This window comes from Bos indicus, chromosome 18 (assembly GCF_029378745.1).
Source record: "Bos indicus isolate NIAB-ARS_2022 breed Sahiwal x Tharparkar chromosome 18, NIAB-ARS_B.indTharparkar_mat_pri_1.0, whole genome shotgun sequence".
NCBI lineage: Eukaryota > Metazoa > Chordata > Mammalia > Artiodactyla > Bovidae > Bos > Bos indicus.
In genome coordinates, this window is record NC_091777.1 from 35759102 (window position 1) to 35786801 (window position 27700).

General features: G+C 57.6%; 5 protein-coding genes across 19 annotated transcripts; 3 read left to right on the plus strand and 2 right to left on the minus strand.

Moving 5' to 3' along the window:
• Window positions 1-1023: 1023 nt before the first annotated feature.
• Window positions 1024-13195, plus strand: CARMIL2 (capping protein regulator and myosin 1 linker 2). 7 transcript variants are annotated; one of them, XM_019979543.2, is made up of 39 exons: window positions 1034-1253; window positions 1520-1614; window positions 1712-1762; window positions 2022-2084; window positions 2209-2333; window positions 2465-2556; window positions 2753-2823; window positions 2941-3014; window positions 3159-3234; window positions 3313-3401; window positions 3510-3604; window positions 3685-3771; window positions 3855-3967; window positions 4081-4158; window positions 4266-4342; window positions 4431-4535; window positions 4708-4777; window positions 4914-4995; window positions 5088-5184; window positions 5266-5323; window positions 5428-5600; window positions 5778-5940; window positions 6020-6121; window positions 7279-7407; window positions 7490-7603; window positions 7788-7948; window positions 8029-8116; window positions 8361-8510; window positions 8606-8672; window positions 9157-9392; window positions 10232-10332; window positions 10416-10779; window positions 10865-10987; window positions 11835-11871; window positions 12025-12096; window positions 12201-12422; window positions 12557-12637; window positions 12885-12962; window positions 13049-13195. In XM_019979543.2, the coding sequence occupies exons 1-39, from the start codon at window positions 1214-1216 to the stop codon at window positions 13147-13149; spliced, it is 4200 nt and encodes a 1399-aa protein (XP_019835102.2). In that variant the 5' UTR covers window positions 1034-1213; the 3' UTR covers window positions 13150-13195. The 7 variants fall into 7 exon arrangements, with proteins under 7 accessions (XP_070626873.1, XP_070626872.1, XP_070626874.1 ...); XM_070770771.1 differs by having other exon boundaries at window positions 1026-1253; window positions 2753-3014; window positions 12853-12962; XM_019979541.2 differs by having other exon boundaries at window positions 1028-1253; window positions 2753-3014.
• On the minus strand, window positions 13158-19644 carry ACD (ACD shelterin complex subunit and telomerase recruitment factor). 5 transcript variants are annotated; one of them, XM_019979550.2, is made up of 13 exons: window positions 19137-19644; window positions 18835-19003; window positions 18599-18735; window positions 18361-18454; window positions 18198-18274; window positions 14924-14968; window positions 14777-14811; window positions 14542-14597; window positions 14366-14462; window positions 14200-14286; window positions 13648-14021; window positions 13424-13533; window positions 13158-13344 (listed from the first exon to the last, which is right to left on the minus strand). In XM_019979550.2, exons 1-13 carry the CDS (start codon window positions 19268-19270, stop codon window positions 13266-13268), a joined length of 1494 nt encoding a protein of 497 aa, XP_019835109.2. In that variant the 5' UTR covers window positions 19271-19644; the 3' UTR covers window positions 13158-13265. The 5 variants fall into 5 exon arrangements, with proteins under 5 accessions (XP_019835109.2, XP_019835106.2, XP_019835105.2 ...); XM_019979547.2 differs by having other exon boundaries at window positions 13424-13515; window positions 14542-14693; XM_019979546.2 differs by having other exon boundaries at window positions 14542-14693.
• Window positions 19645-19785: 141 nt separating this feature from the next.
• Window positions 19786-21691, plus strand: PARD6A (par-6 family cell polarity regulator alpha). 2 transcript variants are annotated; one of them, XM_019979561.2, is made up of 3 exons: window positions 19786-19972; window positions 20352-20574; window positions 20816-21691. In XM_019979561.2, the coding sequence occupies exons 1-3, from the start codon at window positions 19910-19912 to the stop codon at window positions 21562-21564; spliced, it is 1035 nt and encodes a 344-aa protein (XP_019835120.1). In that variant the 5' UTR covers window positions 19786-19909; the 3' UTR covers window positions 21565-21691. The 2 variants fall into 2 exon arrangements, with proteins under 2 accessions (XP_019835120.1, XP_019835121.1); XM_019979562.2 differs by having other exon boundaries at window positions 20819-21691.
• A 185-nt stretch (window positions 21692-21876) lies between these two features.
• Window positions 21877-25422, minus strand: ENKD1 (enkurin domain containing 1). 3 transcript variants are annotated; one of them, XM_019979560.2, is made up of 8 exons: window positions 25277-25422; window positions 24969-25068; window positions 24682-24882; window positions 23972-24144; window positions 22829-22954; window positions 22578-22741; window positions 22341-22477; window positions 21877-22250 (listed from the first exon to the last, which is right to left on the minus strand). In XM_019979560.2, exons 2-8 carry the CDS (start codon window positions 25051-25053, stop codon window positions 22090-22092), a joined length of 1047 nt encoding a protein of 348 aa, XP_019835119.2. In that variant the 5' UTR covers window positions 25054-25068; window positions 25277-25422; the 3' UTR covers window positions 21877-22089. The 3 variants fall into 3 exon arrangements, with proteins under 3 accessions (XP_019835119.2, XP_019835116.2, XP_070626905.1); XM_019979557.2 differs by having other exon boundaries at window positions 25232-25422; XM_070770804.1 differs by lacking the exon at window positions 22829-22954 and having other exon boundaries at window positions 25232-25422.
• C18H16orf86 (chromosome 18 C16orf86 homolog) lies at window positions 25410-27423 on the plus strand. Of its 2 annotated transcripts, none has more exons than XM_070770805.1 (4): window positions 25410-25663; window positions 25886-26112; window positions 26484-26701; window positions 26779-27423. In XM_070770805.1, exons 1-4 carry the CDS (start codon window positions 25559-25561, stop codon window positions 27213-27215), a joined length of 987 nt encoding a protein of 328 aa, XP_070626906.1. In that variant the 5' UTR covers window positions 25410-25558; the 3' UTR covers window positions 27216-27423. The 2 variants fall into 2 exon arrangements, with proteins under 2 accessions (XP_070626906.1, XP_070626907.1); XM_070770806.1 differs by having other exon boundaries at window positions 26806-27422.
• Window positions 27424-27700: the final 277 nt, after the last annotated feature.

Here is a 27700-nt window from a genome sequence, read left to right on the forward strand (position 1 = left end):
CTGCCACAGCTGGGCCTGTTGGCTTTAAGGGAGGTGGCTTCCTGCAAAGTTTTTTACGATTCAATCTCTACTTTCCACTTTGTCCTAGTCGTCGGTGGTCCTCAGGGCAGGGGGAGATGCTGCTGATGGTCAGATGACTGAAAAATGCTCTCACTGTCTCCAGGCCTCAAGGTGAGGAGGGGTAGCAGGAGGTGGGATGAAACCAAGGGACTGCCCAGTGTCTCTCAGGTTATTTCACCCCGCCTGGCTGAGCTATGGGCAAGGCCGAGGCTTGTTTCTCTTCTCATAGAGTTTAATTAGATTGTAATGGAAGAAAAAGGTTAAATCCCCTCCTGTCAACTCTCCAGAATCTAGGTCCCTGGTCTTCTATAGGGCATCATGCATCCCATGACCTGATGGCCACCTAGTCCTGCAGACAGTAGCTTTCCTCTCTGCTTAGTGGTTCCCCCTCCCCAAGCTCTCTCCAGCTCTGGGAGAAGGCAGACATGGGAGGACCCCCACATCCATTGCCTTTGCTCGAGTCACTCCACCCCTCCCTGCAGTGGCACCTTCTGGCCCTGACCCAGCTTGAACCTGATGAAAGCTAAGGACCTCTGCCACAGAGAAGGGCATCTGGGCTCATCTGGTATTTTTCCCACCCTTTCAACAGTTTGTGTCTCTCCGACGCGGTGAGGGACTCCAGGTTAGGAGCAACAGATAGGGTCCTCAGGGTTAGGAGAAATCCGATGCTCCGTTCTGAACAGATGCCCTATGTATCCTGCCTGCGGTCCACCTCCCTCGCTGGGCTTTGGAGGGGACTGGCCTAGGCGGGCCGCAGATTCCCCGAGCGGGCAGCGCCCCCTGGTGCTCTCAGGAGGGACTGTAGCAGGGTGGAATTGAGGGGGCTAGGAACCAAAAGAGGCACGCGACGTGCGAGACCCTCCCGGGCACACCTCTCCCTTCCCTCCTCAGATCTACCCTTACAGAGTAGCGACGGCGCGGGCGGGCAGCTGGCATCTGCCCACCTCCTTCGTACCCGCCTGACATCTCCCGGCCCGCGGAGGCCGGGCGGGGAGGAGCCGGGCAGGGGGCAGGAAGCGGTGCGTACCTTCCGCTGCAGGAGGAGCAGGTGGCTGCTATGCTGCCGGGGCCCCAGGCTTCCTGTGCTCACCCGCCGCTGCTACCATTTCTCGTCTGAGTTCCTTGGGCCAGCTCCGGCCGCCGGGCCGGCCGCATGGCCCAGACCCCCGACGGCATATCCTGCGAGCTGCGAGGTAAGCGCCGGTCCTTCTCTCCTACTTGGCTGGGAGGAAGCCGTGCGGCCCCGGAACCAACCAGTGGCCCACCCAGAGTCCCGGGGCACCCGGCAAGTGGTTCCCTTTGGTCATCAGGAGGGCTTGGCGGCCCAGATCCACTCCACTGCTTCCTAGCTGGCCCCGTAGATGACCCCAGGTCCCCTAGCCCCATACAGACCACAGACCGTGAGCACGAACTGACCTCCATGGCAGGAACCGTCTCCCAGCAGACTGCCCTTCCACAGGCGAGATCACCAAGTTCCTGTGGCCCAAGGAGGCAGAACTGCTGCTGAAAACCTGGCTGCCAGAGCGGGAGGGTGCCGAGCAAGGTCATGTCCTGGTATGGCTGGGGCAGAGCCTGCCTGGGAGGGCCACTGGGGCCCAAGCAGAAGGAGCCTCTTGCCCTGCTCAAGGTGTGAGACACTCTTTCCCCTCAGGCGCTGCTCCGATGGAGAGCGTACCTGCTCCACACCTGCCTCCCTCTGAGGGTGAGTCCCAACAGCCCGGCCACCGCCCCCTTGCCCTCTAGCAGCTTTCCTGATGAGGGCTGCATCTGTGACGTTGTCCATCTGGTCCTTGTGGACTCTGCCCTCCCAACAGCACTGGGCTGCCAACATCAGGCAGGACTGGAGTCTAGACAGGTCTGGCTCTGAGATCCAGGCTGCACAAAGGACTGGGCTCCCAAGAGGGTGGGTCTTGCGCTTTGGGTCTTGGGCTTTGGTCCAAGCTCACCCAGGCACTCCATAGGTGGACTGCACATTCAGCTACCTGGAGGTCCAGGCCATGGTGCTGCAGGAGACACCCCCTCAGGTGAGACCCCTAGTACCCCACCGGGGCCTGCAGTCTGGTCTTGTCCTCTGTTCCCCACCCCCGCCTCCACATGGAGCCCATCCCTCACCCTGGAACCCATCCCTCACCCCACCCCCACCCCCAGGTCACCTTTGAGCTGGAGTCCCTGCCTGAACTGGTCCTGGAGTTTACTGGTGTGGCTGCCCTGGAACAGCTGGCCCAGCACATCGCTGCTGCCATAAGGAAGGTCTTCCCTCGCTCAACCCTTGGGTGAGGCCCAGCAGCTGACAGGGCTGGCAGGGAAGGGGGGCATCGGGGGGTGCCCTGGATGTTGCTGTCGGGGGTCTCACTCCCAGGGCCTAGAAGTTCCTTGCCCCCTTCTCCTTCATCCCCCTCCTCAGGAAACTCTTCCGGAGGCCCACACCCCCCTCCATGCTGGCTCGGCTGGAGAAAAGCAGCTCCTCAGAAGCCACCTCACCCAGCAGCCCCTGTGGTAAGGGCCAAGGCGGAGGCCACTTAGGGCTTCCAGCTGACCCCCTCCTGCATGACCCCTGGATTTGAAGGGCTCAACAAACTGAACAGAACCACTCAGCCACTACCCAGCCTGGGGCTGATCATTCTCCATCTCTGACCTTTTGTCTCTCTCTTGCCCCAATTCCTGCCCCATCACACCCTTGGCGCCAACCCAGGGGGCTTCTCGGAGACATACGAGGCCCTGTGTGACTACAATGGCTTCCCTTTCCGAGAGGAGATTCAGTGGGTGAGAGTAGGGCCCTCTCTGGGGGCTCTGGAGACATCTAATTCCCCTGGTGCTTTGAGAAGTCCCCCCTACCTCTTGTGGTCCCAAGCAAGTTGGAGGTACTTTCTTCCCACCCAGGATGTGGACACCATCTACCATCGTCAGGGCTGCCGCCATTTCAGCCTAGGAGACTTCAGCCATCTGGGAAGTCGGTGAGTGACCCGCCAGGGCTGTGAGGAGTGGAGGACTGCATGAACCACATTCCTGGCTTTAGCTTCTCCATGGAGAGAGGGGATACTGGACTTAGATCTGGCTCGGGGGTCCTGAGCTCTGCTCCTGCCCCTTCTTCCGCCCAGGGACCTGGCCTTGAGTGTGGCTGCCCTGTCCTACAATCTCTGGTTCCGGTGCCTCTCCTGCGTGGACATGAAGCTGGTGAGAAGCACAGGGGAGAGCGGGGAGGGTGGGTCAGTGGGCAGCCCGCTGAGCTCTCTCTCCCACTCTGGTTTTCAGAGCCTTGAGGTCTCAGAACAGATTCTGCACATGATGAATCAGTCATCCCACCTGGAGGAGCTGGTGCTGGAGACCTGTGGCCTGAGGGGGTAGGGGGGACAGGGCTTGGGTTGGAGAGACTAGTGGCCTGGGGAGGAGCGGGGAATCCAGGCTCAAAGCTTCACACATGGGGGGGGGGGGTGTGGTCTGGTCCCCAGAGACTTTGTCCGGCGACTGGCCCAGGCACTGGCGGGACACACCAGCTCGGGACTGCGGGAGCTCAGCCTGGCTGGGAACCTGCTGGATGACCGAGGTACACCTGAGCCTGGGGAAGCCCTGGGGGCTGGTGCTGGAGGTGATGAGACCCACACGGCTACTACCCCCATCCCGCAGGTGTGGCTGCCCTTAGCAGACACCTAGAGAAGCATCCTGGAGCCCTGAGGAGACTCAGCCTAGCGCAGACTGGGTTGACGCCGCGAGGTAGGCAGGCCCGAGGATGGTGTGGGGTGGTGGAGCTGGGAGGTGGGGTCTCCTGATGGTGAGCCCCCGTCCTCCATCACCAGGAATGAGGGCTCTAGGCCGGGCACTGGCTTCCAATTCAGCCTTTGACTCTGCCCTGATCCACTTGGACCTTTCCGGGAACCCCGGGGCACTGGGGGCTTCGGAGGACCGTGGGGTGAGTGGCTGTCTTTAGGGAGGTGATTGGGGATGCCGCCACAGGCAGTGGGGTGTTGGGAAGCTCTTGGTGGAGTGATCCCTGACTCTTTCCCATCTCCATCCTCCCGCCAGGGCCTCTATAGTTTCCTGAGCCGTCCTAACGTTCTGACGTTCCTGAATCTCGCAGGCACCGACACGGCCCTGGACACTGTGAGTGGGGGGTGATGTGTAGGGCTGGGCAGGCCTGTGGCCCAAGGGCGACTGGAGGCTGGGTGCTCAGTCCTCCGGCCGGTGTAGCCCACAACCTCCTCTCACAGCTCTTCGCGGCGCTGTCCCGCGGCGGCTGCTCCAGCCTGGCGCACCTAGACGCCTCGAGGAACGTCTTCTCCCGCACGTAAGGGGGCGGGGCGGGAGGGGGCAGGACTCTGCCGGACCCCGCCTCCCCGCGCCAGGACGCCCACTCTGCCCACTCCCCACCCCAGGAAGTCCAGGGCTGTGCCCGACGCTCTGCAACTCTTCCTCAGCCGCGCCGGGACGCTTCGGCACCTGGGCCTGGCGGGCTGCAAACTGCCACCCGACGCACTCAGGTCAGTGTCCCATGCCCTCACCTGTCGGCCAACACCCAGGCTTCACCTCGGCACCTCACTCCGCTCTTACCGCACCCTTGATCTCCCGGGCATCGTTCCTTCTTGCTGTTCGCGCTCTGCTCTGGGGACCCTTCTCCCAGCTTCCGCTATCCCCTGTGACACCCTCTCCCAGGGCGCTTCTGGAAGGCCTGGCGCTCAACACGCACCTGAATGACCTACACCTGGACCTCAGCGCGTGTGAGGTGAGCAGCCTGCCTGGAGCCGCGGGACTTGCCCTTTGGGGCTGGGGCTGCAAGGTGGGAGTGCTGGACCGTTGGGCTCCTGATCCTCCCCACCTGTGGCCTGTTGGCCTGAGCACGCTCCACTTCCCACCTTCAGCTGCGCTCAGCGGGTGCTCAGGTGATACAAGACTTGGTGTGTGATGCTGGCGCAGTGAGCTCCCTGGATCTGGCAGATAATGGTGAGGCCGCCCGGAAACCCATCCTCCCACCACCCACCAAATTCCCACCCCCCGCAGCCTCGCCTTGTGTGTGACCGGAGCCACCCCCCCAGGCTTTGGCTCAGACATGGTGACTCTGGTGCTGGCCATCGGGAGGAGTCGGTCCCTGCGACACGTGGCGCTTGGAAGGAACTTCAACGTCCGGTGCAAGTGAGCCCCCATCCCCGTCCTGGGCCTCCCAACTGCACCCCACCACCCGGGTCTTCTGCCAACTGCTGCCCCCGCCCACAGGGAGACCCTGGACGACGTCCTGCACCGGATTGTTCAGCTCATGCAGGATGACGACTGTGTGAGTTCACGGGACCACGTGGGATCCTCAGGCAATGGCTTCTGAGACCCGTCCTCCTTGCTGGCCCCTGACTCCAACTGCAAATGGCTTTCTCTTAACCCCAGCCCCTGCAGTCTCTGTCTGTGGCTGAGTCACGGCTGAAGCTGGGCGCCGGTGTCCTGCTCCGGGCCCTGGGCACCAATCCTAACCTGACAGCCCTGGATATCAGCGGCAACGCCATGGGGGACACGGGTGCCAAGATGCTGGCCAAGGCGCTTCGGGTTAACACGAGGCTCAGGTGGGCGGGGTCACAGGGGTGGGACCAACGGGGGAAGAGGGCGTGTATGGAGGGGTTTACTGGGGTAGGGCTGAATGAAGCAGAGCAGGTGGAGCTCAGCGGTGCTAATGAAAAGGCCAGAGGGGTTGGGAGCTCCTTGCAGAGCTCCGTCCCCGACTAAAGCCCAGCCTGGCCCAGGTCTGTGGTCTGGGACCGGAACCACACATCTGCTCTGGGCCTGCTGGACGTGGCACAGGCCCTGGAACAGAACCACAGCCTGAAGGCCATGCCTCTGCCACTGAACGATGTGGCCCAGGCTCAGCGCAGCCGTCCTGAACTGACAGCACGGGCCGTGCATCAGGTAGGGGTTCCCTCTCTTCCCCTGCCTTGCCCTGTGCCTTGGTCCTGCCCTACCACTTCTCAGGCTCTCTTGTGCCCAGATTCAAGCCTGTCTCTTGAGGAACAATCGCACAGACCACACCTCTACTGACTGCACCTCCTGCCCGAAGCCCCTGGGTCTGGGGTCAGACCCCTCCGAACAGGTCAGAGTTCCCCTACTGAGCCTTGAACACCAACAGACTGTAGAGAATGGGGAGGGTTGTGGCTGCTGAGAGACACCATGAGTCTGAGGGTAGCCAGTGTGCCTGAATCCTACTGTCCCAGACAAGTCCTTCTCCTTGATCTGCAGTGGAACTGATAGCTCTTGAAATAGCTCCCCCAGATAACACTACTAGCTGCCTTTTGAAAGCTTTTTTTTTTTTTTTTTTCAATTTAAAAAAACTGGGCGTGGGGAGGCTACTGCACACAGCTGATTTGCGAGATATCATTTCTCTAACTAAGGAATGAACCCAGGCCCCTGCAGTGAAAGCATGGAGTCTTAACCATTGGACCACAGGAAATTCCCTTAAATCATTTAAATAGGCTCCCTAGTTAAAGACAGGAGGTATTTTAAATCCTCAATCAGTTCTCCCCATCCCCAACTGTAGCCCCACTTGTGAATTTCCCTCTCTGTTGTGGCCCAACCCAAAGACCCTTCTTCTGGCTTCATCTCCCTCCACTACTTGGTGAGATGTTCCCCATCCACCTGTTCCAAAATCCCACTTCTCTCCCAAGCTCCAGAGCCCAGGCATCTTGACAACTTCAGAGCTTCACATTCTACAAATGATCTCGCCATTTCTCACAAAACTCTTCTACTCTGGAGCCCAGTCTCACTGGTGCCCACACCCACCAAGTGCTGTGGACAGAGCTTCAGTCCAGGTCTCTCTTGGCCACATTGCAGCCCCCACAGACCTCCTTGGTTCTGCATCTTGACCCATTCTCAAACACCGCTCCTTACTCCCACTCAACTATCCTTTGCTTCCCCCTTGTCTCTCCTTCACAGCTCCTCACTCGCATTTCTCTCCATTCCTCAATCTGTCCTCTAGGTCGATGATGAACAGATTGAACTTCTAAAACACTGACATGACTAACCACTCTTTTCCTTCCTATTCTGGACGTTTAGGAAGTATATATAATGTCCCTGCAATGAATCAAAGGAGACACTGCTCTCCCTTCTTGAACAGATAAGATTCCCAAGTGACTGTCCTGATGGTGTCAGCTTCAGGACCTCACCCACCCTGCAGAGACCTTGGGAAGGGGGCAGTCAGGATCTGGGGCCAGGGAGGGGACCAGGCTACAATTGAGTCCTCTTGCCCCCCAGGAAGTGAATGAACTGTGTCAGTCGGTGCAGGAGCACGTGGAGTTGCTGGGCTGTGGGGCTGGACCCCAGGGTGAAGCTGCTGTGCACCAGGCTGAGGATGCCATCCAAAATGCCAACTTCTCTCTCAGCGTGAGCACTCCCTCCCACCACGAGGACGCTTCCCTCTTAGTTAGAGGTCAGCTTGCAACTCCTTTTCTTCCTTGGCCTCCAGATTCTCCCCATTCTCTATGAGGCTGGAAGTTCCCCAAGCCACCAATGGCAGCTGCGGCAGAAGCTGGAGGGCCTACTGGGACAGGTGGGAGAGGTGTGCCGCCGGGACATTCAGGTGAGATAGTGCCCTGGCCCCAGCTGCCCCCCTTCCCCATATGCAGCCTTGACCCCCATCCAGAGGTGTGACTGTGGTATCCCGAGTCTGTGGTAACCCCCAGTGTTCTTTGGGTGTTTGGAGCCCCAAGCCAGTGAGGCTGGGCCCCGGCCACAAAACTCACTGTGCTCTGACCTTCGACCAGGACTTCACTCAGGCCACATTGGACACAACAAGGAGTCTCTGCCCACAGACATTGCAGGGTCCCAGGTGGAGGGAGCAGCTAGAAGGGGTCCTTGGGGGCTCAAGGGGTCTCCCAGAGCTGCTCCCAGAGCACCTGCTGCAAGATGCCTTCACTCGGCTCAGGTAGGCTGGATTGGGTTGGGCAGGACCGGGCTAGACTGGATAAAGACAGCACACTAACCCCTGTCCTCTGTTACCATCAGGAACATGCGCCTGTCAGTCACAGGGACCTTGGCAGAGAGCATTGTGGCTCAGGCTGTGGCAGGTCTGAGTGCAGCCCGGGATCGGCTGGTGAGGAGGAACTGTGGGCTTACACACACACACAGACACACACACACCTGGTCACTGCCTTGCAGGGGTTCTGTAATGTCTTGAGCAGGGATTATGTGCTTACATACACACATGGCCACTGCATTGCAGAGATTCTGTAATGTCTTTTGGGGTCATGTAGCCCAGTATTTAGGGGTTCTCTTAGCACTCATAGGACTATGGCTGAGGCCCTGTCTCCCCATCTTTGGGGTGCCTGGTATTGCAGGTGGAGAGTCTGGCTCAACAGGCAACAGAGGCAATGCCCCCTGTCATACCGGCCCTAGATGGAGATGAGTCCAGCCCCCTTGGGCCTGGGGAATTGGAAGGTCTTTTCTTCCCTGAGGAGAAAGAAAAGGATGATGAAGAGGAGCAGAAGGTAGGTGGTCGCGGAACCCTGGGCCTAGAACACTAGATCTTCCCATCTTGTTCTGGAGTATGGACCCCAGGCTGAGTTTGTGCCCTCCTCACCAGGATGAAAGTCCTCCACAGAAATGGCCTGAATCACTCCACTGTCTTCATCTGGACTCCTCCACTCACAGTAAGTCAGGGCCCCAGGGGAAGAGTTACTCAGGTTGGACTAAAGTTCCATTAGATAGACCTGGCCACCTGGACACAATATATTCATCTCTGCCCTGGGAACTCCCTGACCGTTGAGTGGGCCAGGCCAAGACCCCGTACAACTATGAAGTTGGGGTCAGTTAGCACAGGGTGGGACCTCAGACCAGGGCCGGGACACAGTCTTCTCTCGATTCGTTCCCTACTCTACCGCCCCCTCCCTTTCCAACCCGCGGGATGCGCATGTCTGGCGGCGTCGCGGGGCCGCGCGCCGCTCGGGGCCGCGCTCAGCACCACGGACAGCGGCAGCGGGGGAGGGGCGGGCAGGGGGGCGGGCGGCGTAGCCCAGCCCCTCCCCACGCCCTGGGCGGGTCCCCCGCCACCCTAGCGCCACTGCCACCGCTGCTGCCGCCGCCGCCACCTCCCCGGGCTTGGCGCTCGGTGCTCTTCTGGTGCACTCCACTCAGGTGCTGCTGAGGAGCTAGAGCCGGAGCCCGAGCTGGCGGCTCCGGGGGAAGATGCAGAGCCGCAGGCGGGGCCATCCGCTCGTGGCTCGCCGAGCCCCGCCGCCCCAGGGCCCCCGGCCGGCCCGTTGCCTCGCATGGACCTGCCGCCCTCCGGGCAGCCCCTGCGCCATCCGACCCGGACCCGACCGCGGCCGCGGCGCCAGCACCACCACCGCCCGCCGCCGGGGGGCCCCCAGGTGAGCGCCCTACCCCCATTCCAGAGCTCGTGGAATTAGGGGTCTCAGGCGGCCCATTCGCTCTTAAGGGTGATGGCTGGCAGGGAGGTGGGTGGTGGGGTCACGCAGCCGAGTTCTAGCGTCTTCCTGGCCACCCCCTTCCTCAAGCCATGCTCATGCGGGGTCACGAGTGTGTGGATTTCGTTGGGGGAGCGCCTGGGGTAGGACTCTGCCTTGGGTTGGCTGCTGCACGGGTAGATGTGTGAGAGGGGGTGTCTGTCTTACCCTCCCAACCCCAGGGTTACTGAAAGATGCTGCCCCCTCCTCCCATGGGGACAGTCCTGCGTCTACCCCACGTCCAGCGCGGGTGTATGTGTGGGCTGGGTACTGGCGCGGGTCGTGGGCACAGGGCCGGAGGTGGGGAGGAGCCTGCTTGAGGCCCCCCAGAGGGTCTGACGCAGCAGCAGGCGCCGCTGAGCCGGCAGCAGGCCGAGTGGGGTGGGGGTGGAGGGTACTGCAGGGACTGTTTGGAGCAGAGAGGGTGGCAAGTGGGAACGTGCGACCCAGGGGACACCTGGGTTTTAGTCTGCTGGTGACCAGGTGGTTTGGGGTGTTTAGGATACTCAGTGGGATGAGAATGGGTGTGAGCTGTGTACGTCCAGGGCCAAGTACAGGTGAGGGGGGTATGTGAAACCAGCATCTCTGCCCGGCCGCTGGACAGTGGGGGAGCTCGTAACAGCAGCTCCAAAGGGTCACTGCAGCTCCCAGGTCCTGGAGTTGCCCAGAGCCTGCCGCTGGACAAGGAAGGTGGGAAGAAGTCACAACTGAACTCAGCCCTTTAACCCTGTGGTGTCTCTCAGGTGCCCCCAGCCCTGCCGCAGGAAGGGAATGGGCTCAGTGCCCGCGTGGATGAGGGCGTGGAGGAATTCTTCTCCAAAAGGCTGATCCACCAGGATCGCCTGTGAGTAAGGGGCAGTTGCAAGGGTGGGGGAGAGGGTGGGCTGCTCCATGGGCCTTCCCACTCACTGCTGACTGTTCCCACAGCTGGGCCCCCGAGGAGGACCCGGCAGCCGAGGGAGGTACCACCCCTGTGCCCCGTACACTTCGCAAGAAGCTGGGCACCCTCTTTGCCTTCAAGAAGCCTCGTTCAACACGTGGGTCACGACCTGATCTTGAGACCAGCCCTGGCGCGGCTCCCCGCTCTCGAAAAACCACACTCGGGGACTTGCTTCGACCACCGGCCCGTCCTGGCCGTGGTGAGGAGCCTGCTGCAGGGGCCGAGGGGGGCACCAGCAGCCCAGACCCAACCCGCAGGAGTCGGCCTCGATACACCCGCGAAAGCAAGGCATACTCCCTGATACTGCTCCCTGCTGAGGAGGAGGAGACAGTGGGTGCCAGGCCCGACAAGGTGAGGCCTGGTGACCAGGAGCAAGGGCTCCCCTGGAACGGTTGGGGCAGCAGGCCCTCTCACCACTCGGTGTCTCTGTCCCCAGCGGCGGCCCCTGGAGCGGGGAGACACAGAGCTGGCCCCATCCTTTGAGCAGCGAGTACAAGTGATGCTGCAGAGGATCGGTGTGAGCAGAGGCAGTGGGAGTGCCGAAGGCAAGAGGAAGCAAGTGAGTTGGAAAGGGGTGCTGTGGGAAATGAGGCAGGTGACACGCGGCTAGCTTTATGTGGGTGATTTATGTGACCAGGAGACTCCTGACAGGTCTGTCAGATTCACCCTTTCTTCCCTCTTGGTTTCCGCTCTGACCCAGGCCACCAGTATCTCCTCCTTGCAGTGGTGACAGTCCCATTCTCTGCAGATCTAATAGAAATCTGACTTTTGAAAGTCATCTTCATTTGAAACAGCAAATCCTCTAGGGGACTTGACTCCTAATCCTGCCTCAGGGCCCAACGGGGCCTCAGCCCTGGTCACTGCCTTCATCTCACTGCTGTCAACCACAGCTGCATCTCAGGACCTCCATACAGGCTCCGCTGTCTGGAACTCCTCTCTGCCCCACTTTCAGCCTCTCACCACCATCCAAAGGCTACACAAGGTCCCTCCCTCTTCCTCCATCTGTTTCCCTATGGACCTTCCTTGACTCTTCCATGCATCCTGCTAATGCCACTCTCTGATCACAGTTCCTAGTAAGAATCACCACCCTATGGACTAACCCTATAATAACTTTGCAGGAAAATCAAAACACATGTGAAGTGAGACTCAGCTTGAATTTAGAAACACTAAGTTATAGGAAGTGAATCACAGAACTGAGAAGTCACTGTATGTGTTTGTGCCTGCATATGCTTCTGTGTTAACTGTCCGCCACCACAGACCGAGCTCCAAGACCAGGACTGGGTCTGCCATGTTCTTGCCCAACCCATGGTGGCTGTTAGTGGCAGATACAGAACAATAATACATAAGAAAACAAGGCTAGCATGAGGGTGGGACAGGACTAAGCTTGACTTCCCTGTTTCCCACAGAGCAAAGATGGAGAAATCAAGAAGGCTGGCTCAGATGGTAAGTGGGACCCTGGGCTGGTGCAGTACATTTTGGGGGAGGAAGAGACAGTCCACAGGGATTTGCTCTCCTGGGGGTAAGAGGAGTAGAAGCCATGTTTTTTCTTCCCCTCACTAAGGTCTGGTGCCTAAGCCCCCGACTCTGCCTTTGCAGGTGACATTATGGACAGTTCCACAGAGGCTCCTCCCATCTCGATCAAGTCCCGCACCCATTCAGTGTCTGCTGGTGAGTGAGAGCCACAGTGCTGGGGAGCACGTGGGGACAGACAAGCTGCAGGGGATCGGACCATTGCCTGACCCAGGCCTTGGCTGACACCCCTCTCCCCACAGACCCTTCATGCAGACCTGGGCCAGGGGGCCAAGGGCCTGAGTCTGCCACCTGGAAGACACTGGGGCAACAGTTGAATGCAGAGCTCAGAGGCCGTGGTTGGGGCCAACAGGATGGTCCGGGCCCCCCGTCCCCATGTCCAAGCCCAAGCCCCCGAAGATCCAGTCCCTCCCCAGACAGCCTGGGCCTCCCAGAGGATCCCTGCTTAGGCTCCAGGAACGAAGGTAAGCAAATACCCCAGCTTCCACTCAATACTGGGCTAGGGACTGGAGGAGTCCCCTCTGGGAACTCAGACCCTGAAGGTGGGAGGCAAGGGTGGCTGTTGGGCCCACACCCTGACCCCCCTGGCCTCCCCCAGATGGCTGGCTGAGGCCGCAGCCCCGTTTGGCAGGGCGACGAGCAGTGTCTGTGCATGAGGACCAGCTCCAGGCCCCTGCTGGTGAGGGGGAAACACCTCCCTGTGGGCTGGAATACAGAAGGAGATGGGGGAAGAGTGGGCTCCCTTTGTGGCTCTGGTCCTTGAAGGGCCACCAGTGTCCTGAGGGGTTGAAAAATTGGAGGCAGAAGGCTAGGAGCCACCACTGCCGGGGATGGGAGGGTGAGGGGAAGGCAGAGGCTCCAAAGACAAGTAAGTGTTGGGAGGGGGGCCCTTAGCATCCCTTCCCAGGTCTGTCTGTATCCCACAGACCGGCCCCTGCGGCTACAGCGCTCCCCTGTCCTCAAGCGCAGGCCAAAGCTTGAGGCGCCTCCATCTCCAAGCATAGGTAAGGGGGGCCAGGGCCAGCTGGGAGGGCGGCAGGGCTGCTTGGTTCAGTCCTAACCGTTCCTCTCTCCCTCTCTTTCTGTGCAGGATCTGGCCTTGAAGCCGAGCCTCTACCCACCCAGTCTACAGAGCCCTCCAGCCCACCCTCCCCAACCACAAACCAAAGAGGCGGCGGCCCCAACCCCTGACCTCTTCCTTTCTGCCGCATGAGATTATTTTATTAAAAAACTCAAAGGAAGCTAGTGTGGAGCTTTGTTTATCCGCCCCCAGGCCTGGACCTGTGCACGTATCCTCCTATGAGCCCTCACATCTGGGTCAGTTCAGAGTCTGGCTGTGGCTCCATCAAAAAGTGCAAGGCCCAGGCCACGAGCTGGGGAGGGAGCCTGAGAAGAGAACCAAGGTTTTAGGTCAGGGGGACGGGGACAGGCAACTAAGACAGCAGGGGCAGCCCCAGGCACTCACCTGGCAGCCTGCACCTGGGCACACAGGGAGGGGCAAGGTGGCCTGTACTCATACTGGAAGGCAGAACCATCACGATGCCTCTCTGGGGGGTCCTGAAGGGGACATGGTGTCTGTAAAGGGGCCAAAAAGGCCTCTAACCTCACCCAAGGCTGCCCCAGCCCCCAGCCCAGCTCTACCCAAGGTCCACCCACTTCTACCCTCCAGCTGTGGGGGGCTGTGCTCACCCAGACACAGCTGGACTCCAGGGCTCCCTTGGTGGTTCTTGTCCTTGGAGAATGATGCAAGGTCTTGGGGGGTAACCCAAGCTCTTTGAACTCCAGGCTAGGTTTCTGGGCCCTGCTTACATGGGCCTGGTGTATACTGGGGGCATGGCCAAGGCGTGACAGGCTTGGGGTACAGCTCAGGAGTGGGGTGTTGGGTATACTGCTGGGGTGTGGGGACCCGGGGGGCAGGGAGCCGTGGGCTGAGCAGATGGTTGACAGGGGCTGGGAGCTGCCCTTCTGTACTGGGTCTGGAGCAGCCAAGGGCAGAGGAGGCAGAAGGCTGACGCTGGCACTGTTCTCCTTTGACAGCAGGTGGCTGGGTATGGCAGGGGTTCCTAAGGAGGAGGGGGACTCACCATGGGCACAGTCCCCTCAGCTCAGATCAGCTGAAGGACCTGTGAGCGGAGGCTTGCAGGGACTGTGTTCACCCCCGCCCAGCTGGGTACCCTTTCAGAGCCCAGGCACCTAATTGATTGACAGCAGCAAGAACATGGGGCCTGAGCATCACCTTACCTGAGGAACTGGGCGAGGAAGGAGGGGAGGAGATCAGACTCAGCGACAGGTCCTGCAGAGCCAGGTGTGATGGGGATCGCTCAGGGCCTGGGGGTGGAGGGGGCTTATCAGCACTGGGGGCACTGGGCAGGCTTACCTCCCTCTTGACCTCTCCAATCCTCCTTACCCTGTACCCTCTGAGTTGGGCCCAGAGAGCTCAGGATTTGCTGGTCATTCTCAGAGATGTGCAGCCGTAGGCTGGGGACAGTGTACACAGCTTCTCCCTGTGGGATGAGAACGTTCAGTCTGGGCCCTTGCCCAACTTCCCACGCTGACATTTCCCAAGAGAAGCCCCAGACTGACCGTGGCTCTGCAGCGAGAGGCAGCCCAGGGTGTGATGGGGGCTGCCGTGTCAGGACCTGCCAGTATCAGACAGCTCTCAGCCAGGCGCACTAGTGCCTTCTGATGCTCCTGGTCCACCTCTACCTCATTCAGAAGCTGGGACAGTGAAAGACCTAGGGCAGGGGATCAGAGGATGGGCTGAAGCTCAGAGGAGGAGGGGAAGCTTTACTAAGGAAGCAGTGGGGTTGCCGGTTACCTGTATTGGATGACGTGGACTCTGAAAGGTGCTCCCTAGAGAAACAGAGGGGACAAGTCTGAGGGACAATCCTGAAGCCTACCTACACAGATCTGTCACCCCCTGACTGAACCACACCTGACCCAAGAAAACCAACCCCACACTCACTCCAAGCAGTCACAGAGCTTTTTCCGCACATCTGGGTCCTCGTTGCTGGAAAAGAGGAGTGGTAGGCAGTCACTGTTCTTTATGAATCACAGCCTGGTCATGGTGAAGGGGCGTAACTCTGTGAAGCTAGAGCCATGCTTGAAGGGCCACCCAAGACAGGTGAAGTGAAGTGAAGACTTCACAGAAGTGAAGACTTCTGACAAAACTTGGTCCACTGGAGGAGAAAATGGCAACCCACTCCAGTATTCTTGCCTGGAGAACCCCATGGACAGTATGAAAGGCAACAAGGTATGACACTGGAAGATGAGCCCCGCCTTCCCCCACAAGGTTGGAAGGTGTCCAGTATGCTACTGGGGAAGACCAGAGAGCAATTACTAAAAGCTTCAGAAAGAATAAAGTGATTGGGTCAAAGTGGAAATGATGTTCAGCTGTACCTGGTGATGAAAGTAAAGTCCAATGCTGTAAAGAATACTGCACAGGAACCTGGAACGTTATGTCCATGAATCAAGGTGAATTGGATGTGGCCAAGCAGGAGATGGCAAGAGTGACATCAAATCTTAGGTAGGAATCAGTGAACTAAAATGGATGGGAATGGGCGAATTTAATTCAGATGACCATTATATCTACTACTGTGGGCAAGAATCCCTTAGAAGAAATGCAGTAGCCCTCATAATCAACAAGAGAATCTGAAATGCAGTACTTGAGTGCAATCTCAAAAATGACAGCATGATCTTGGTTCATTTCCAAGGCAAACCATTCAACATCACAGTCAGTGATGCCGAAGAAGCTGAAGTTGACCGGTTCTATGAAGACCTTCTGGAAGTAACACCAACAAAAGATGTTCTTTTCATCACAGGCGATTGGAATGCAAAAGCAGGAAATCAAGAAATAACCAGAATAATGAAGCAGAGCAAAGGCTAACAGAGTTTTGTCAAGAGAATACACTGGTCATAGCAAACATCTTTTTCCAACAAGCCAAGAGACAACTCTACACATGAACATCACAAGATGGTCAATACTGAAATCAGACTGTGTTCTTTGCAGCCAAAGATGGAGAAGCTCCATAGAGTCAGCAAAAACAAGACCTGGAGCTGACTGTGGTTCATATCATGAGCTCCATATTGCAAAATTCAGGCTTAAACTGAAGAAGTAGGGAAAACCACTAGGCCATTCAGGTATGACCTAAATCAAATCCCTTACGCTTATACAGGGGAGGTAAAAAAGTCAAGGGATTAGACTTAACAGAGTGCCTGAAGAACTATGGACAAAAGTTAGTAACACTGTATAGGAAGTGGTGACCAAAACTAACCCAAAGGAAAAAAATGCAAGAAGGCAAAATGGTTGTCTGGGAAGGCCTTACAGATAGCTGAGGAAAGAAGAGAAGCAAAAGGCAAGAGAGAAAGGGAAAGATATACCCAAATAAATGCAGAGTTCCAGAGAACAGCAAGGAGAGGTTAAAAAAAAAGCCTTCTTAAGTGAACAATGCAAAGAAACTGAGGAAAAGAACAGAATGGGAAAGACTAGAGATCTCTTTAAGAAAACTGGATATTTCAAGGAAACATTTCATCTAAGGATGGGCACGATAAAGGACAGGAACAGTAAGAACCTAACAGAAACAGAAGAGATTAAGAGGAGATGGCCAAGAACACATAGAAAAACTATACAAGAAAGGCCATAATTCTCCAATAACCATGATGATGTGATCATTCATCTAGAAGTAAACATCCTGGACTGTGAAGTCAAGTGGGCCTTAGGAAGCATTACTACAAACAAAACTAGTGCAGATGATAGAATTCTAGCTGAACTATTTAAAATCCTAAATGATGATGCTGTTAAAGTGCTGCATTCAATGTGTTAGCAAATGTGGAAAACTCAGCAGTGACCACAGAACTGGAAAAGGTCAGTTTTCATTTCAACCCCAAAGAAGGACAATGCCCAAAAATGTTCAAATTACTGGACAATTGCACTCCATGCTAGCAAGGTAATGCTCAAAAATCCTTCAAGTTAGGCTTCAGCAATAGGTGAACCAAGAACTTCCAGATGTACAAGTTGAGTTTCAAAGAGTCAAGAGGAACCGGATATCAAACTGCCAACACTGGATTATGGAGAAAGCAGAAGAGTTCCAGAAAAACATTTACTTCTGTTCACTGACTATGCTAAAGCCTTTGTGTGGATCACAACAAACTGGAAAATTCTTAAAAAGATGGGAATATCAGACCACCTTACCTATCTCCTAAGAAATCTGTATATAAGTCAAGAAGCAGGAGTTAGAACTGGACATGAACAACTGGTTGGTTCGAAATTGGGAAAAGAGTACAACTGATATGCAGAGTACATCATGTGAAATGCCAGGCTGGATGAATCACAGCTGGAATCAAGTTTGTTGGGAGAAAAATCAATAACCTCAGATATACAGATACCACTCTAATGGCAGAAAGTGAAGAGGAACTAAAGAGCTCGTGAGGAGGGTGAAAGAGGAGGGTGAAAAAGCTGGCTTGAAACTCACCATTCAAAAGATCATTAGCATCCAGTCCCATCACTTCCTGGCAAATAGAAGGGGAAAAGTGGAAGCAGTGACAGTGTTTATTTTCTTCCGCTCCAAAATCACCACGGACAGTGACTGCAGCCATGAAATTAAAAGGCACTTGTTCCTTGGAAGGAAAGCTATGAGCAATCTAGACAGTGCATTAAAAAGCAAAAACATTACTTGTTAACAAATGTCCATACATTCAAAGCTGTGGTTTTTCCAGTAGTCATGTATGGATGTGAAAGCTGGACCATAAAGAAGGCTGAGTGCTGAAGAACTGATGCTTTGGAATTGTGGTGCTGGAGAAGACTCTCTTGGAATGCAAAGAGATCAAACGAGTCAACCCTAAACGAAATAAATCCTAAATATCTATTGGAAGGACTGTTGCTGAAGCTGAAGCTCCAATACTTTGGCCACCTGATGCGAAGAACTGACTTATTGGAAAAGACCCTGATGCTGGGTAAGACTGAAGGCAGGAGAAGGGGGTAGCAGAGGATGAGATGATTAGATAGCATCACCAACTCAATGAACATGAATTTGAGCAAACTCCGAGAGATAGTGGAGGACAGAGGAGCCTGGTGTGCTGCTGTCCATGGGGTCACAGAGTCAGACACAACTTAGCAAATGAACAAAAACAACAAGCGCTCCATGTTACTAAAGCCCCAAGCCCTCAAACCCACAAGGCCTATGCCAACGCCAGCCCGGCCTGGGTGAAGAGTACAGCTCAACAGTGGAGGCATCACTTACCAACCAGTCACCTGTTCCCGGGGTTGTTCCGTGGGCAGCAGAGCGAAACGGTCCACCTGGAGGTAGAACTCCGCGGGCTGGAGGGGTGAGTTCAGGGACCGGGTCTCAGGAGTTTTCAGGAAATCAGGCCCAGTAATCCACCCAAGCCAGCTTCACCACTCACCGTGTCTCCCTGGGCGACCTGGACGCTGACCTTGCAGTCCCGCAGCAGCAGTATCCGGCCTTCTGTCCCTCTGAAGCCGAACTCCTTCTCCTCCCTGCGGCGAGCGCGGTCCTCACTGAAGCGCTCGCCAAAACGCAGCCCTGCCCGCCTGGGACCCGCCCACCTCGGGCTCAGGGCTCAAGGCTCGTGCTGTCTCACCCGACTCCAAAGTTCCCAAGCTCCGTGGAGCCTCTCTCACCAGTCTGAGGCGTTCAGGGCCTCCCCCGTCACTAGGCATCGGATACTGTGGGTCCCGTCGGATACAAGCAGCATGGCCTCCGCGTCGGGCGGGTCAGGGGCACCGGACGGGCTCTGGGCCTTGGCCTCCTGCAGTACCTGAGGGCGGCGACCGGCGTCAAACCCACCGCCTTGGGGCCCCGCCCAGGTCTCGGGGCTCTGAGAAGGGTGTGTGTGTCGGGGGGGCGCGGAACTCACCTTGAGCAGCTGCCCCGCCCGCGGGCTTGAGAGTGCGTCTGACCCTAGAACCAGCTCTCGAATCCAGGGTCGCAGGACCAGGCCCCCAAAACTTGCCATTCCCGCTGCTGGAGACCGCAGGTAGCCTCTAGCCCGCGTTTTTCCCGTGCGACGCGGCCCCGCCTCGCCGCTAGAGGGGAAACGCCGGACGTCTGGGCGGGACTAGAGGTCGAGGCCCCGCCCAGGAGCGTGCCCGCGCGTGCGCACGAGAGCGTCTTGGTCGGGAACTCTGTTCAATTGGATTCCGTCCTGTTTACGCTTACCCGAGCATCTCTCCAAGCAGCGGCAAGGCGTTGGGGCCGTTCTTCAAGTCTCCTGTGGCGCTGGGCAAGAAGGGGCCAAGAACTGGCTCCGATGGAGAGGGAGAGCTCTGGAACCTGAGGCTGGTTCCAAGCATGGTGCGAGAGAGTGGCTCGAAGCCACTTCAACGCCTGTGACCTCAAGGAGTTCAGCAAGTATTTGTCGTGACTCCACTTTCCTCATCTACAAAATGCTTAGTCTTGCTGCTGCTGCTGCTAAGTCACTTCAGTCGTGTCCGACTCTGTGCGACTCCATAGACGGCAGCCCACCAGGCTCCCCCGTCCCTGGGATTCTCCAGGCAAGAACACCGGAGTGGGTTGCCATTTCCTTCTCCAGTGCATGAAAGTGAAAAGTGAAAGTGAAGTCGGTCAGTCGTGTCCGACTTTTAGCGACCCCATGGACTGCAGCCTACCAGGCTCGTTAGGCCAATGGAAATAAGAGTACACAGTATTCAATAAACACCACTTCTCTCACTCTCCCCTCGGATTGGCCAAGCCCCTCCCCTAGACTTCGGGGACGCTCGGACCGTAGCGTAATGACGTAAGAAGACGCAAAGACTCCTCCACCCCTCTCCGTTTCCTAGGAAACGTGGACTCCGCTTTCCTTTCTGCGTCGCTGCCCCCTTGACGTCACGGTTCGGATAGGAGGGCGGGGCGGCGCGGGCGACTGGAGGGGCTGTGCACCTGCGCCTCGGCGGGCGGTCTGGGGCATCGTCCCCGGCCTGCCCGGCCCCGCCATGGCCAGGCCACAGAGGACTCCAGCACGCAGTCCCGACAGCATCGTCGAGGTGAAGAGCAAAGTAAGGGCCCCTCCAGCCCTGGCTCCGGCCTCGGCCCTAGGCGCTTCCAATTCCCTCATTCTCCCCTTCCTGGCTCCTTGGTCCCCACCACCTTTTCCTCTTCTCCATCCTCCCCTTCCCATTTTCCGGCTTGTCTTCTCACTTTCCCCCATCCATCCTCCTTCCTCTACTGCCGGCCTCTGGAGTCCCTCTGTGGCCTGGGTACGTGGAGGGCGGGGGGTAGACCTTGGACAGCGTCCCTTGTACTGGAGCTGAGGTCTGTGTGGAAGGCTACAGCTGTTGTGAACCCGTCTCCCACCTCTGCCACCTTCGGACCTATGGTGAGAAAGGGCACGGAGTCCATTCTAACCTCTCCTCTCCTCCCACCCCCTGCCTCCAGTTTGATGCTGAGTTCCGACGCTTTGCTCTGCCTCGCGCTTCAGTGAGCGGCTTCCAGGAGTTTTCTCGGTTGCTGCGTGCAGTACACCAGATCCCGGGCCTGGACGTGCTGCTTGGCTATACTGATGCTCACGGCGACCTACTACCCCTCACCAACGACGACAGCCTGCACCGGGCCCTGTCCAGCGGGCCCCCACCACTGCGCCTGCTAGTGCAGAAGCGGGGTGAGGAGGATGGGGTACAATGGGCAGCCTCTGTGGGGTAGGGTGACAGGGCAGGTCTACCAGGGTTAGTCTATGCCCAAGATATCCAGGCTTCACCCTCTGCGGTCCCTGCCCTTGGCCTGACCTCCAAGTGTCAAGAAATAGCTACAGTGCCCCCTTCCTCAAGGAGGCCTGGGCCCAATGGAAAAGGGCCCAAATGGGAGAGCAGGGTTTCTGATCTCAGCGCCTCCCTCTCCTGCAGCAGAAGCTGATTCCAGTGGCCTGGCCTTTGCCTCCAACTCTCTGCAACGGCGCAAGAAAGGGCTCCTACTTCGGCCAGTGGCACCCCTGCGCACCCGGCCACCGCTACTGATCAGCCTGCCACAAGATTTCCGCCAGGTTTCTTCAGTCATAGATGTGGACCTACTGCCTGAGACCCATCGACGGGTGCGGCTACATAAGCATGGTTCCGACCGCCCCCTGGGTTTCTACATCCGAGATGGCATGAGCGTGCGAGTAGCTCCCCAGGGCCTGGAACGGGTTCCAGGCATCTTCATCTCCCGCCTGGTACGAGGGGGCCTGGCTGAGAGTACAGGGCTGCTGGCAGTCAGTGATGAGATCCTCGAGGTCAATGGCATTGAGGTAGCCGGGAAGACCTTGGACCAAGTGACGGACATGATGGTCGCCAACAGCCACAACCTCATTGTCACTGTCAAGCCAGCCAATCAGCGCAATAATGTGGTGCGTGGGGCATCTGGGCGTCTGGCAGGGCCTCCTTCTGCTGGGCCTGCTGAGCCTGACAGCGATGATGACAGCAGCGATCTGGTCATTGAGAACCGCCAGCCTCCCTGTTCCAATGGGCTGTCTCAAGGGCCTCCATGCTGGGACCTGCACACTAGCCGCCTACTTCCTGCTGCCCGCAGCTCTCTGCCCTCCCTGGATGATCGGGAGCAGGCCAGCTCTGGTTGGGGGAGTAGCATTCGAGGAGATGGTAGTGGCTTCAGCCTCTGACAGGGAAGGATGCAGCCCCTTGCCACTCCAGGCTCTGGGACATTCCAAGGACTTTCCCAGTGGGAGGTTTCAGCGTGCTCATGGGCCCTCTCAGTACGGGGAACATTAAAGGTTTTCTACAAATGCAGTTATGGTCATTCTGTTTCCCAGCCCTAGTCTTCTCCCTGATCCAACAATTTTGCCTTCTGCCCTGGATATGTGGCAGGAGTGAGTGTGATAAGGGCATCAGAGAAGCTTTCCTGTAGTCATGCTGCGGGAGGAACACCAGGTTTGGCATTTCTAGGGTAAGAAAGTGCTTATGGAAACAAACCCCACTGTGTACAAAAGGTTTAATTTTGATAAAGGGTTACGAGGCTGGGATGGCCCTTCCACAGCCACCAGCAGCTGGGAAGAGGGCTCTGGGGACACTGCCCCCTCTCCACTGCTCCTGTCTTCGAACTCCACTCTATGATGGGGCCCAATCCTGCCCTTTGCAACCATGCTGCGACCTTCAGTAAGACCCAGTCACTGTCCCCATAAAAGGGCTCAGGAATCCATCTTCACAAAGACTTTGGGGCGGGAAAAGATCTTGATGGCCTCCTCTACCTGCACCAGCTTCCGGTCCAGCTCAGCACGGTGGCTCTGGGCCCTCAGTGAATCCGCCCCCGCAGGCAGCAGCACCAGCTCACGCAGCAGCTGGCTCTGGCCTACAGGGGCCCCAGGAACAGTAAATGCTGGGCAGGGGTGCACAGTACCTGGTGGGTTCCCCAGCCAGCTCCCCTTGCCCGCATACTCACTCTGGAGCAGACTGCTCAGGGTCTCCAGCCGCTGGTTCTCAGGCATGCGAGTGTGGCCAGGGGGCATGGCGGGGTCCGGTTGGCTGTGCTGACGGGCCTCAGCCTCCCGCCGCCACAGGTCCCTGCGCTCCAACAAGCTGCAATGCACAGACCCAGGGTTGATGACCCCAGGCAGATGTGGGCTTCCACCCTCCATAAGTGCCCCTTCCCAGGAGTGGGGAGACCAGTAGGACCTACTACTGGGGCACGTGACCCTTCTGTGTGGCGTTGTAGTGCTCTTGGGCTTGCCGTTGCTGCTCCAGCACCTGTGCCAGGACTTGCAGTGAGCGAGAATGCCGCCGGGGGGCCCTCTTGGCAGTGCGAGCATTGTGGGTAATGAAGTCCACACCCGGGCCTGGGGCCTGCGGGACACGCCAGCATGATGAAACAGCACTGTGTGGTGCCCCCAAATCCCTGCCCCACCTCCCAGCCCCCACATATCCTCTCACCTTAGCACTGGGACCTGGTAGGGTTAGCTGGGGACTGGGGACACGGGGTGGTGGGAGCCCGGGGCCGCAACGGGAATGGGCCCGCAGAAAGTGGGCTGGCTCAGTTCCAGAGGCAGGGCCGGGCTCCTGGAGGCCAAGGCAGAGCAGGGAGGGGGGTCAGTCAGGCTGAGGTTAGGGTCTCAAGCCATAAGACCATGCCTCTGTCCCTCCTGCCTTTCGGGATCTTTCTCTATCACCAGTCCTCTGGACCTGGCCTCCTTCCCCTTGGATAAGTACTTCCGTCACATCAGCATTTAAACCTGTGTGTTTTTCACATCTCTCAGAAAACAAATATCCCTCCCTCTACCTCAGTCCTGGCTTCAGTCATCGTTCTCTTTTTCTCTCCTTCCTAGCCAAGCTTTCTGGCTCTGTCCCCACCAAGGCCACCAAGAGCTGGTCTCCAAGCCCCCAAATCCAGGGTCACTTCCCTGGTCTCGCTGTCCTCAGCCTCATCCTCAATAACTCCTGGGTCTCACTTCTGAGATCCAGACCTGATTCTCCATCTGCCTCTTGGACACATTCCCACTCCCTGGAAGCCCCACAAAAGCTTCAGCTTCAACACACCCACATATGACCATGTCTTTTTTTCTCAGTCCTGCTTCTCCTTCTCAGACCCCTGGATAAAGAAGTGGCACCACTAGCTACGCCAGACAGAATCTTACCACCATACATACCCCTCCCCTTCCCATTGTCCTTAGAAATAAAGGTTTAAAAAAACAGATTTATGTGGCCCTTTATGATGTGGGTCCAGCTGACTTCTTAGCCTAACCTCACACTCTTCTTCCCTCATAGTGAACTGAACACAGCATCCCCACTGCCCACACTCCCTAAGTCCCTGGTGTTAGGACCAGGGACCCTGGAACCACGAGGTTCCATCTCTATAAAATGTTCTCCTCTATTCTCCCCTTGCCTAATTCCGACTTGCCCCTCAGAATCGCCCAGCCATCATCACTTCAGAGAAAGGCCCCAGTCCCACTCTGCAGTAGAACCAGCTCTTCATCCCCTGTGACCTCAGCCCACTGTGGGTTTCCTAACTCAGGTTAGAGCATAATGTCCTGTTGGCCAACAAGATGGGCAACACTTGGGGCTCCCTGAGGCAGGTACCTGCAGCTGAGCCTTGACACGTGACTCCACTTTGTCATACTTGGGTGAGCGCCACAGGGCCTTCAGGGGCCTGGACTGGCCCTGCTCCCGGCTGTGCTCCTGCTCACGGAATCGCCTCTGGATCTCCCTGATCCGCCTCATGTTCTCCTTCTCATGGTCTTTAGGGTCCTTCCCTGGAGAAAAGATGTTGCCCTACATACAGCCCATACAATCCAACTTACCCCAGTGGACACACAAGCCCACACCCTGCCTCCCTGACATACTCTAAAGTCCACCACATAACCTTGTTCCCTTCCTCACACCATAATTATCTTCTGTTTCTGATGATTTTATACATATTTGATTATGAAGTATACTATTAATCACCTTGCATAGCCTATTCACCTCTTCACTTGTTTTACTGTCTCCCACCTTGATTCAATGATGCTCTTCTGGACCTTGTTCTCCTAGCGTCTATAGGGCGCGGAGCACAGTAGACACTCAACAAACAACCATGCATAAATCCATGAAGCTGAGCTACAGGGTTTTCCGGGGTATACCTCATTTAGTCCTCTCCTGCGAAGAAGTGCATTTCCCGCTCCTTCTACAGTTGGGGAAACAGACACTCTGAGAGGTAAAGCCTGAGCCCAGAGCAGGGAAGGGGAAGCAGCCGTCTTTTGATCTGTTTTGACTTCAGAGCCACCTCGCTGTCCGTTCTGACCAGAACTTACTCTTGGGAGAGGCCCCTGGGCCTAGGGAGATACCCCCGAGCTGCAGCAGCACACCACCCACGCCGCGACGGCCACGCTCCAGGATTTCTAGGCCTCCGGGACGGATGCGGGGGGCGCGGGGAGGGGTGGCGTCTAGGTCCCGGTCCGTGTCCGGCGTCAGCAGGTCCAGCTTCAGCGCATTTCCCTCAAGGCGCCCTTGGGCTGAGAGGCCAGACGGGGCGGAGTGCGGAGTCAGTGGTGGAGCTGGGCCCGACGCTTGCCAGGCCGCTTTCACCCTCTTAACTCACCCGAAGACGGCCTCCGGTAGTAGTCAGGACAGAGCGTAGGGTCTGGGGGGATGGGCCCCGAGATGCGGGACGGACCCTCACACATACCGCCGTCGTCGTCCTGCAAACGGTGCACCTGAGGCCTGCCGGGCTACGCGACTCTGGCGCCAAACCCCGCTTCTCACCCCAGTGCCTCCTCCCAGGGTCCGGGTCCTAACCTCAGCCGTGCCCTGTCTGCGTTCCCGGCCCCCACCCCGCGCTCGCCACCTCTGCTCTCAGCCCACCTCTCTGTACGGTTGGCAGGCTCCTCACTCGGGCAAGGGGCTCACCAGAGCGGTTTTGCCGCCCACTGCAGCCACCCGACGGGTTTCCTGTTGCCAGGCAACAATGGTTTCCGTCCGTGAGGTCAGGGGCCAATGGCCTTGGCGCAAAGCCTTCTGGGGCTTGTAGTTCCAGCTGAGGGTGGGGGTCAGAACGACTGTCAGTTGCCCTTCTCAACCCGGTTCTCTCCTGGGTCCGCTCAGGGTCTACTAGTCTGGCCCCTCAGGATCCGCCCTCCACCCCCGATGCCCCTCAAGCAACCGTCGAGGAAGTGCTGATTCGCCGCAGCTATGGACTCAGCAGGGGCTGAGAAGCGGCCAGGGGCCCAAGAAGGGATAGCCGTGGGGCAGTCACAGCTTACAGAGGTGGCTGGTGGCCATGCTCAGAATTCTGAGGTGACCATCGGGCTGTCTAACCTTCAAACACTTGGTCATAGTTCTTTAATAGACCAAACTGCAACTACCCCCTAACTGCAACTACCCCCTAACTGCCAGGCCAGGTTCCACAGGCTGGGAGGGGCATGGGCTGGTGCCCTTCATCTGTATTTAGTGTCTAATGGCTGGTCCCTGTATCCTTTGCCTGGCCATGGTGACCAGTTACCTATGTGTCACCTCTAGTGTCCAGTGATGAGAGACCAGTGCCTGGTGCCAGCCCATGAGTCCTGCCAAACCCAGGGTGAAGATAAATGTCCAATAAGATCTACCTCAGAGCAAAAGATCCAGGAGAGACTCAAGCTGGAGGAAGACAGGCACAAGCCAGAGGTGGAGGCACTGGAGGAGAGAGGTCCCAGGCCTATGGCCTCCACTGTGAGGCCCAGTCATGGTCCGAAGAGGAAGCCGGTCAAGTGAGGGGGCTTTCAGAGGGGAAAGGCTAGGGGCTGGGGAGGTGGTGTGTGGGTGGCTCATACCCCAGTTGGATTTCTAAATGGGGCCTTACAGCAGTGTCCATCCTTATCCCCTGCCACCACCATCATTCCTCACCTCTGCTGACCCTCCAGAGGGTCATGATATAGGGAACATGCAGAGCGGAAGTCTCAAGGCCTGGTAGGGGACTGAGTTCCCATGATCTCTGGGTCCCTGTCCAGTCCGGGGCCTCAGTGACCAGGAAAAGGACAAGGATCACGGCCTGGGGAGGTAGTCAGGCAGGATTGTTCCCTAGGACAGGGCACAGGAGCCAAGGCTGCAGGCTGACTCCTCAGGTCTCCTTGTTCCCCAGCCTCGCAGGCCCAAGCCACCAAGCCCATCCTAGGGCAGAGAGTGAGCTGCCACAGGGGCTGTTGCTGCAGAGGGAGGAGCCGGAGAATAATCAGAGTGAGCCCTCACCAACTGCCAAACAGCACAAAAAAGCCAAGAAGCGCAAGAGTCTGGGAACCCCAGTGCTCCCAGTGGTGGCCAGCACAGTGTCGGCACCCTCAGTGACCTTGGGGCCTGAGCGTGAGTGGCATTTCCTGAGCCTTCCCTTTTGTCCCCAGTCAGCTGGACCCCTGACATGGCCCAGCTTGGCACTCCAGCCGCTGTCCTGCCCCGGGTTCTTGTAGGAAAGGCCCAGCGCCTGCGGCCCCTGTACCAGTACATCAACTATTGCAACCCTGAACTGAACCAGGCAGGGGAAGGGGACAGGGAGGCTGAGGCTGAGGTGGAGCCTGAGTCGGAGCTGACCATGGTCCCCGAGGAGGCGGGTGTGGAGAAACTGCAGGCTTTGCTGCCAGTGGCAGGTGAGCTGGGCTCCGACCTCACTCTGCCCTGCCCCAGTATGTCTGTGCCCCCCACCCACACTCTGGTTCCCCTGGGGGAGGAAGCCAGTGAGGAGCCTGAGGGTCTGCCCAGCTTGGGAGTCAGCGGTTGCCTCAAGGCTGAGATGGACAAGTCAACTCAGGTGGACATCAACAAGATGCTAAGTGTCTGCAATGCCCCGCTTGTCCCCCCACTCTCTCCTCAGTACAAGTGACTGTCCTGACCCCCACCCCATGACTCCCCTCCTTCCCAAGCCTGAGCCAGAGCAGCAGTCTAAGGCCTGAGGCCCTCAGATGGAGGAGGGGACTCAGCCCCTGCCCCTCCTTGGGATCCCGAGTTTGATAAAAATAAATTCTTCCTTTTCTCAGACTGTGATTCCCCAAATAAGATGCCTGAAGAGGGAGCAGCTGAGAAGAAGGGTGAAGGATTCCCCAGTATAGTCACCGGATCACCTGGGAATTTGCAAAAATATAGATTCCTGGGCACCTCAGTCCTAGGCTTCCCTGGTGGCTCAGCTGGTAAAGAATCTGCCTGCAATGCAGGAGACCCTGGTTCAATCCTTGGGTCGGGAAGATCCCCTGGTGTAGGGATAAGCTATCCACTCCAGTATTCTTGGGTTTCCCTGGTGGCTCAGTTGGTAAAGAATCTACCTGCAATGCAGGAGACCTGGGTTTGATCCGTAGAGGACAGCATGGCAAC

Coding starts and splice junctions, on each gene's coding strand:
- CARMIL2 (XM_019979541.2), top strand. CDS start 1,214: ATGGCCCAGACCCCCGACGGCATATCCTGCGAGCTGCGAG. Junction 1,763..2,021: donor ACACCTGCCTCCCTCTGAGG/GTGAGTCCCAAC, acceptor GGCACTCCATAG/GTGGACTGCACATTCAGCTA. Junction 7,949..8,028: donor GATGCCTTCACTCGGCTCAG/GTAGGCTGGATT, acceptor TGTTACCATCAG/GAACATGCGCCTGTCAGTCA.
- ACD (XM_019979546.2), bottom strand. CDS start 19,270: ATGCTTGGAACCAGCCTCAGGTTCCAGAGCTCTCCCTCTCCATCGGAG. Junction 14,463..14,541: donor CCTCTCGCTGCAGAGCCACG/GTCAGTCTGGGG, acceptor CTCATCCCACAG/GGAGAAGCTGTGTACACTGT. Junction 13,345..13,423: donor GCCCAGGTGCAGGCTGCCAG/GTGAGTGCCTGG, acceptor TTCTCTTCTCAG/GCTCCCTCCCCAGCTCGTGG.
- PARD6A (XM_019979561.2), top strand. CDS start 19,910: ATGGCCAGGCCACAGAGGACTCCAGCACGCAGTCCCGACAGCATCGTC. Junction 19,973..20,351: donor TCGTCGAGGTGAAGAGCAAA/GTAAGGGCCCCT, acceptor CCCTGCCTCCAG/TTTGATGCTGAGTTCCGACG. Junction 20,575..20,815: donor CCTGCTAGTGCAGAAGCGGG/GTGAGGAGGATG, acceptor CCTCTCCTGCAG/CAGAAGCTGATTCCAGTGGC.
- ENKD1 (XM_019979560.2), bottom strand. CDS start 25,053: ATGTGTGAGGGTCCGTCCCGCATCTCGGGGCCCATCCCCCCAGACCCT. Junction 24,145..24,681: donor CCCAGGGGCCTCTCCCAAGA/GTAAGTTCTGGT, acceptor TCTTTTCTCCAG/GGAAGGACCCTAAAGACCAT. Junction 22,251..22,340: donor CCTGAGCAGTCTGCTCCAGA/GTGAGTATGCGG, acceptor GGGCCCCTGTAG/GCCAGAGCCAGCTGCTGCGT.
- C18H16orf86 (XM_070770805.1), top strand. CDS start 25,559: ATGGACTCAGCAGGGGCTGAGAAGCGGCCAGGGGCCCAAGAAGGGATA. Junction 25,664..25,885: donor GCCATGCTCAGAATTCTGAG/GTGACCATCGGG, acceptor TGTCACCTCTAG/TGTCCAGTGATGAGAGACCA. Junction 26,702..26,778: donor AGTGACCTTGGGGCCTGAGC/GTGAGTGGCATT, acceptor TTGGCACTCCAG/CCGCTGTCCTGCCCCGGGTT.